Source organism: Oryzias latipes, chromosome 7 (assembly GCF_053564925.1).
Source record: "Oryzias latipes strain Hd-rR chromosome 7, Olatipes_Hd-rR_3.1".
In the NCBI taxonomy this organism is placed as follows: domain Eukaryota; kingdom Metazoa; phylum Chordata; class Actinopteri; order Beloniformes; family Adrianichthyidae; genus Oryzias; species Oryzias latipes.
Window position 1 is genome coordinate 17,256,497 of NC_136243.1, and position 8,407 is coordinate 17,264,903.

At 41.0% G+C, this 8,407-nt stretch overlaps 1 protein-coding gene and 1 non-coding gene across 5 annotated transcripts in view; one reads left to right on the forward strand and one right to left on the reverse strand.

Annotated features, from left to right (window-relative positions):
- Positions 1 to 8,407, reverse strand: part of zgc:113278 (Translocating chain-associated membrane protein 1-like 1-like) — a 28,323-nt gene continuing 19,916 nt past the window's right edge. For 2 of the 4 annotated variants that reach the window (XM_078950412.1, XM_078950414.1), the window contains exons 2-11: positions 6,389 to 6,449; positions 6,199 to 6,317; positions 5,048 to 5,164; positions 4,875 to 4,933; positions 4,522 to 4,606; positions 3,623 to 3,693; positions 3,396 to 3,500; positions 3,175 to 3,318; positions 2,942 to 3,102; positions 1 to 2,850 (exon numbers count right to left, since the gene is read on the reverse strand). In XM_078950412.1, coding sequence (XP_078806538.1) covers positions 2,777 to 2,850; positions 2,942 to 3,102; positions 3,175 to 3,318; positions 3,396 to 3,500; positions 3,623 to 3,693; positions 4,522 to 4,606; positions 4,875 to 4,933; positions 5,048 to 5,164; positions 6,199 to 6,317; positions 6,389 to 6,449 — 996 coding nt within the window. In that variant the 3' untranslated portion in view covers positions 1 to 2,776. Of the gene's footprint in view, positions 2,851 to 2,941; positions 3,103 to 3,174; positions 3,319 to 3,395; positions 3,501 to 3,622; positions 3,694 to 4,521; positions 4,607 to 4,874; positions 4,934 to 5,047; positions 5,165 to 6,198; positions 6,318 to 6,388; positions 6,450 to 6,657; positions 6,792 to 7,060; positions 7,492 to 8,407 lie in introns of those variants that run through there. The other 2 variants (XM_023957144.2, XM_078950413.1) reach the window with 2 other exon arrangements.
- On the forward strand, positions 8,288 to 8,360 carry trnak-cuu (transfer RNA lysine (anticodon CUU)). The gene has a single exon. It is a non-coding gene; the product is annotated as a tRNA-Lys (tRNA).

Consider the following 8,407-nt stretch of genomic DNA (forward strand, 5'->3'; position numbering starts at 1 on the left):
TTAACAAACAAACGCTTTATTCAAAACATCAAATTAAAAAAAACAAAGTCAATGATTAAAAGTGGACAGTAGTGTTCAAAGCTATTAGAATTTAGACAGCAGATTTAAAAAAAGGAAAGTATAATATTTGTAAAGTTAATCAATTGTATAATTATAATGAAAATGCCATCTTCATAGACTGCAAGTGTATTTTACGAGCAATTCTAGTTTTTAACTCTACCATCCTACCATGACAAAGTTGGATAAAGGTGGAAAGATTTCATGTAATCCATGGACACCAGTGAAGATCACAAATCATTGAAGAAAAAAGGTTCAGAGCACTGTCTAGTGGGTCTAGATGACCCAACTCCCAATGTTAAAGTGCCTAGGATAGCACAAGGGTTAATACTTACAAATATACGTCAGATAGGGATGAGAAAAAAAAAGGGTTACAAGAATAAAGAATCCGTTGAATTGGGAGGACTGGCGCCATCTAGCGGCTGCTCGTGGTATAAATCCATTATATTATTGACAAAATTAACATTTATTGGAACAATCCCAGTCAATACGTGCCGAAAATACATGGGGGGGGGGGGTATGGGAGGAGCCTAATAAATTATAACAGCAAAAGGGAACTCCTGTAGGATCCGACAGGCTAAAAATCATTTTCCAGAGCCACATCGATCGCTGATGTTTAGATGGGACAACATGAATTTAAAAAAAATATTTACTTAAATTAAAAAAAAAGAAGAAAAACAGTGTAGGTTCGAGTCCTGTAAATCATGAATACAAAAACCTGCATTGTACATCTGCAGCGTTAAACAACCGAGTCCACTTAACTCTAATAAGGCCATGAAGTTACAGAAAAGAAGACAGTCGTAGCACAAAGCAAACACACATCCACAGGTCAGCAAGCTGCATCCTCACTACATACAGAAACAGGAGTGTAAAACAAATACTCACACATGTATACGCAACAACAGTCAACTTCAACAAGTTTTCTTTTATAAAAATACTTTTAAAATCTGACACGTTTTTTAGTACAGTGTAGGGTTAACGTTATATATTTTCCTTCAGAGACATGTTAATAAGAGGCTGGTACAGCAGTCCTCTGCTCCTTTCCTCCTGTGACATTGCCACTTGCAAACATGGGCCTCGACCGACCGGGAAAAGTCCAAAAGAGCGCCAGACCATCTCCTCCCCGCTGGAGGGCTGAGAGGAGCGGCTCGCCGCACATGTGGTGATGTCACGATCACTGAAAAGGTGTGGGCATGGAGCGCAGGGGGGGGGACAACATAAAACCGACCGACCGACCCGTCTACAGTTCAAAGCTGGAGCCAAAGAGATCTTCAGGGCAAAAAAAAAAAAAAAAAACCAAAGGCAGGCAGGACAAGGTGGACAGATTGTCACTTTTTCGTGTACAAGCATTTGGGGGGGAAAAAACGAGCGGTTACATCGTCGCTGAGCGTACAGTCAACTAAACAGCACTGTACACGCGTCATAAAAGGTGCACTGAAAGCCCCTGAACCCCTATAATCAACTGCTCCAAAGCCCCAAGAACCGGAGAGAAGAGAAACCGAGCACAACACAGGCAGGACATGTGACCAACATCGTAAGGACACTTGAAGAAAGATTGTATTGTTTTGCTATGGACCGCTGTTTGCTGGTTATAGCTTTTCCAAGCATATAAATATTTATCGCAGGACAAAAATAAATAACTGAACCCTCTTGCATCAGTTGTAAAAAAAAGGCCACTGAATGCTGAAGTGTGTGATATGCAACATGTGAAGTAGCATTGAAGTCCTCAGCCTTTTAAACCACCATGCATTTAAAAAAAAAAAAAGGGGGAAAAAAAGCAAGCTTAGAGATGCAGTTTCTTGCAAACATTACCAATCATGCCCATCGCAACAAGGTTTAACAGGATGCAAACAGCACAGTGTCGCCTCCTCGCCCTGCCAGGCAGGCTGCTCTGCCAGCGAGGAGACGGGGGAGCCGCAGAAAGAATCCGCTCAGCTTCAACGCTGTCATTTAACCAGCAAGGTAAAAAAAAAAAAAAAAAAAAAAGTGGCAGTAAAATCTCACTCGTCACCCTTTCTGAGAGTCCACAGTTGAGCATTAAAGGTTGAAGTTCTGCGGTTTGGCTTTTACGCTTTCTACTCGCCTCAAATCACTTCCCCTTTGACCTGTGGAGAAAGAAACTTTTACATTTGGAAACTTTCTCCCACTCACAATGCTTCGTCTCTTTGGCTCAGACACCTGAGGCTAAGTTCAGGTTTTTGTTTTTATTTATGTATTTATTTTTAATAAGAAGTTGCCCCTTTAAGGACAGCCACTCCACTTAGTGTTAAAACGACATGTGGGCCTTGAGCAGCCTTCATCTCTACACCATATTTTACATTTGACCATTAGCTGAGGGCCAACAAAACTCGTTCTTTCTCGAAAGCGTCATAACACCGTAAGGTCCAAACTCTGGACGCCAACACCTTCCCGGAGCTGCACTGAAGTCGGTCGCCTCCACAAAGTCTTGCAACGTTAAAATTTCGGAACTTCTATTCCACAAAGGGACGCCTCAAAAGAGGTGCAGAGCCATCCCCGTTAAAGCATCAAAACCAGCGATCACCCTGCGGCCAAAGAATGACCAACACCCACAGCAAACCGCAACACGCAGCCTTCTCAGAGGAGGAGCTTCAGCTCCAGACGGACGCTTTAGCGCGGTTTAAATGTTGTTTTGTTTGTTTTGGAGAGCAGGAGACAGAAAGCAGGTGTTAAAGTGAAGAAACTGTGCGCCGCTGCGTCCTCATGAAGCTTTGGCTTTTCTTGCCCGCGGCGACGTTTTATCCTCGGATTTGACCACTCCGTTGGCGGCGCCGACTGAAGACACAAGTCAGTCCAAACATTAGGAGGGAGTTTTGTCTTCATGACCTGAAACTCAAAGATGGAAGAAGATGAAGCGTCTCCTCACCCCTCGTTGGTTCCCTTTTATGAAGCTTGCTCTTTGGGCTAAACGTCTTCTTCTTCGACGCCTGACTCTGGCTGTGCTCTCTCCACTTCTTCAACTGGAAATTAATGAACTTCCACATCATCCAGGCTTGAGTCAGGCAGATGGCTGCCAGGCACGTCATCCTAAGGGGATGAAAAAGTTGGCTAGAGTTTGATCGTTTAACTAGATTGAATCCCCCTTTTCCCTGCACCTACCTAACGGTAAGCACGTTGAAGTTCCCGTCCGCTAAGGAAAAGCCGAGGTTTTCCGTGCGGGGAAGGCCGAAGCCAAACGTCAGCACCGAGAGCGTGAGGGTGAGGAGACGGGCGATGACGAAAAGAAGAGCCCACAGGGTGAAACTGGAGGAGCAAAGCCAACCACAGATTGAGAGAGAAGCAGACCGCCACGGAGAGAGCGATGCAGAACAAACGGATACCCTTTTTGCTTGTTCTCGTCGCTGAAGTAGAAGAGGCGGGAAGCGTGGAACAGGAGCTCCACAAGGTAGTGAGGAACCAGCAGCACCAGGCCCAGTCGGTGGAGGCTGAGAAGACAAGAGCGATGGAGAATCAACGACATACATAACACACCTGAAAACCGGATAACCCATTTCAAAAACTACAAGCTACTTTTATGCTCAATTTCTTAGTGACCAGTGGAACTCACTTCAGAACATAGGCACCAGTGATGTGGACGATGTAAAGGCAGATGTAATACAGCTGGCGCGGGATGTCTTCCTGTGGAAAAAATGACAGTTTGTTCCGTCAGTTCATTAAAAGTCTCACCGTGAAAGTCCCTCTTTGATCATCTTCTGATACATTTTCAAGGTGGTCTTTTAGTAAGAATGATGCCACTTTGAGCTAAATTAAAATTAAAATAAACTGTAATGTTTTCTAGGACAAAGTTTCTGCAGAGCAGCAATGGCTGATTTGTGGGCGGGGCTGTTTCCCATGCAGACAGTTCCTCACTATTTGATTTAATCTCAGTGATGTTTGGGGAATTCTCCTTCCTTATGTTTTTTATTTACATTTAGGGTTTGAGTTTCTATTGTGGAAGCTTAAGAAAAGGGGTTTAAAAATATCAAATGTAAACGTAAAATAACCAGGTTATTGGGAAATGTGAACTTTACATTTATTTTTTCACAAGGATTCTAAAATAAAAGGCAAATCTATGAATATGACATGATGGATTTGGTTCGGTTGATCGTTTCACAAACCACAAGACGGTGTTTTTCTGCAAAGAATCAGCGTATGTAACCCTTGTGCTATCCTAGGCACTTTAACGTTGGGAGCTGGGTCATCTAGACCCACTAGACAGTGCGCTGAACCTTTTTTCTTCAATGATTTGTGATCTTCACTGGTGTCCATGGATTACATGAAATCTGTCCACCTTTATCCACCTTTGTCATGGTAGGGAGAACCGTCAAAGTAAGGGTGGGGTCATCTAAGATAACACAAGGGTTAAACCAATATCACTCTTAATAACAAGCTCTTCTGGCATTAGATAATATGAAAACCTAAACACGGAAAAACATCTTGTTCAGGAAAAAAAAAAACAGCACTTACCTTTCGCACTTTCTGAAAGTACAGCTCAGGAAGAGCGTGGAGCCAATATGCAATTTGGCAAATGTAGAAGAACTTAACCTGAAAACTGGATCAGCATCAACTTAGGTTAATTATGAATAGTTTCTTACTCCAGACTATGATTTACAGGCTGTTTTTCTGCATTTATTTCAGACGTTACCATCATTTCATAAACTGAACAGGAAAACAAAATTTAGAAAATGCATCACATTTAACTTCTTTATACACTTACTCGCTTAAAAGTCAAAACATGTGCTAACATTTGTGCAGTGGGAGACATTTCTTTGTAAAAATGTGAACTATTGCTGAACAGAGATGTGTTGGTTTTTACTTACACCATGCGAGTGTGTGGGTAGCCCTCCCATAAGAATGTAGGATTTTTTGCAAAGTCCTCCTGCCATTGAAAACATAAACAAACCAAAAAAAAAAGAAAGACTGTGAGTTAGACAAAGCCCTCTGCAGCAGGAGAGCGCATGTTTTGATTTTTGGGAACAAGTGAGCCTCGTACCGCTGTCAGGATGCTGCAGCCCCAAACAAAGGAAAACAGGTAAAACGCTGCCAGCTGTCCAGACTCATTAAACTTGCTGTGTTTGGTTTTAGACAGATGCAACCTCCTGTTTATTTTCTGAAATACAATTAAGAAAAAAGCACATATAAAAACAAATGGTGCAACTTTCTTTATCTTTTTTTCTTCTTATCTAGCATGACTTTTTGCTCTAACGGGTCCTGCAAAGATCAGATGAGAGAAGTCCTCTGAGGGCCTTCGGGACGTCTGTGTAGAGCTCATCTGGATGAGAAACTTTAAAAAAAAAAGTGCCTTTCTTTGGTATTAAAATAAAACAAAACACTTGATTTTTCCCATTTTTTTCCTCTGCCACATCTGCTTTTTTTATGTAACGGTAGCTAAAAATGTATTTACATTTTTGCTTTTCATTCAACGCTGTCTGTTATTTGTATTAACAATGTACCCATATTATGGAGGCTTCGTCTTCATGGCCCAATTCACGAGATTCTTTGTTTCCGTGGACATAACCAGCAAAGTATAAGAATCATGGGGCTAGCACTGGTTTGTAGGAAGGTCTCCTTTATTTGGCAATACCAGGGAGGCTGTGGTAAAGAATAAACCAAAAATTTATTGTGATATTCCTACAAAAACTACATTTTTTCCCACAAGTAGCAGATTTAACGTGAAATATTTTCATTGTTTTGACATCTGCAAACGTTTTAGTCAGTTTGCAAATGGTGATAGTTTTTTTTTTTTTTTTCAAATAGACGGTGGTGCAAAAATTTCCCCATGTGAACCACAAACACGTTATTTTATTATAAAACTTTAAAAAATGAATAATAAAACTGAGTAATTACTTATTTTAATAGTTTATCAGAGGCTGAAAACTGAGGTACAAGTGTTTCAACTCAAAAAAAGGTCAAGTGTGTAAGATGATCACTTGCAAACAGAAATCAGAGTCGATTCAAACACAAGTGAAGCCTGAAGTTGGATATGATCCATGACTAATTCATATTTTTCCACCAACTTCATGTACTCACCAAAAGTCAATACAATGTAGAACTTTTAAAGCCATTTGGGGGGGTTGCATCACAAGTTAAAACTGAAAGAAGGCTAAACTAACAAAGCTATGGTTTCCGAACAAATGCACTTACATCGAGAATGTATTCCTGTATCAAGGCGTGAAGGATGACCGCTATCAGCAGGTAGAAAAACACAGTCGCCACGTCTTTGGGGCCGTATTGGTAAAAGTTAAGCGGCTCGCTTTTCTCATCTGCAAAGAAAAGACCAACGATGAAAGAGCGACTTCTGGAAGGATTCAAATTTAGATTCACGTCAGCGCACCAAGGACTTCAGTGACGTTGTACTGGACCGTGATGAACATGATGGCAAACTTTGCTGTGACCTGGAACCAAAACAAAACAGATGTCAATGAAACAATGACATCAAAATGTGCTTTTAGATCTATCTACATCAGGAAAAGGACACATCCTACATTCATTCTTCTCAAATAAAACAAGAACTCTAAGATAATACGTGGATCGTGCATACAATAGTAGAAAGCACAGCCAAATGATGCCAACACATAAATATTATAAGCAAGGGTTCCTCACACGGTGGAAGGATGCTGACAGCCGCATATTTCTGTGGGTTGAGGGTGCACACCATTACTTTACATCGCAAAGATGTTTTGGGTGGATTTGTAAGTTGATCTGAAAGTTTCAAGGCTGTGTTTGGGAGGAGACTTACTAGCTACTGCTATTTTGCTCTCTTTAGCTAGCTAAGCTACAGTCCCTGTGTAAAGTGCAGCAGGCTGCATGCATCGATAAAAATCACATGCTTATTATCTAGGGGGCATTAAAAGAGTCGTGTTTACAGAACTAGTGTCTGATGGGCTTTTAAATTATCTAAAAAAAAAAGGCAAGACGCGCGCGCCATACTCTGCTGTCATGCATGCTAACGACAGCTAGCATGCTATGAAGAAAGCTGAAGCAGAACTCCTAAACCAAGCGGTACCTCAAACATCAGTCCGAGGAGGATAATCATTGCCAAGCACGAAACCATGTCGGCGTGATTCTGGATCACGAACTCGTGGCTCAGCACCGGCGGGCTCTTATTTTTCTTGCGAAAACCCATGGCTCGAACGGCGGGTCCTGTTTCCTCCGTTGGACTGTGTTATTGCTACAGATGCCGCGCGCCTCAGCTGACAAACGCCAGGGGCCGATTCCTTCACTGCTGTGCAGAAGTCCGGTGAAACACAGCACGCTTTTTCTTAAAAACACGCATGGAGACGCGTTGCAGCGAGCACAGCACAACACCCAGTTTTTTCCTGCCTGGAAAAGTCAGAGTACTGGGCCCTCCCACTTGAGAACCCCATTCATGAACCGCCCCGTGCCAATGACGTAAAGGAGAACCCATGACTGCGATGCCTTCACGTACCTCACGTAAAGGTTTTTGCTTTTTTTAAATTAGCTTTTCAGACGAAAATCACAGTAAATCACGTCTCATATATTTTAATTTAATATTTAACAACAACAACAATAATAATAAATTAGTTGTTTTTATTTGTAAATGCAAATGTTCTTAGATTAAGATGTTGCACATCTTAATGTAATTCTGCTTGATTTAGTTACTTTCTTCACTTTCTGTATGTGCTGGATATATAAAAAAAAAAGAAAAGAAAAAAACACGATTTCAAATCTCCAGCAATATGCATTTTGTATGTAATTATCAGTCATTCAGTATAATGAAGTGCTCTCTAAAACTGCTGAAGTGATTTTTTGGTTGACGTTCATTACAAAAACTTTTAAAGAAAGAAAATAAAGAAATGAACACCCTCTCCCCTCCACACAAACACACAGAACACAGAGATGCATTGTTGCCAAGATTTATCATTTTCTTGTTTTTATACTTTATAAGTTCAAGGGGAAAGTATTAATTTCTTACATGCTGCTTTGGTACCGTTATTATTTTTATATATATATTTTCACGTCTGTAAGTTTTAACTTAAAGAAAAAAATCTTCTCGTGGCTAAATGTACATAAAATGTGCGTTATTGACATGACGACATTTCTTGTTTGCCAATTTAACAATTGACATTTTTCCCCTAAATAAAGTGACATTTGGCCAATAAATAGTTTTTTCGTTTTATCTCCTTTAGAGGGCGACATGACACAGACCTGGAACGACAGCAATGGTTGTTCCGGTGGTTAAGTAAACTATGTGATCGTTCCTGTTTTCATTGCCCGGCTAGCTCAGTCGGTAGAGCATGAGACTCTTAATCTCAGGGTCGTGGGTTCGAGCCCCACGTTGGGCGTAGATACTTTTTTCTCCCATTGAGTTTCTGTCTTATGGCGATTTTGT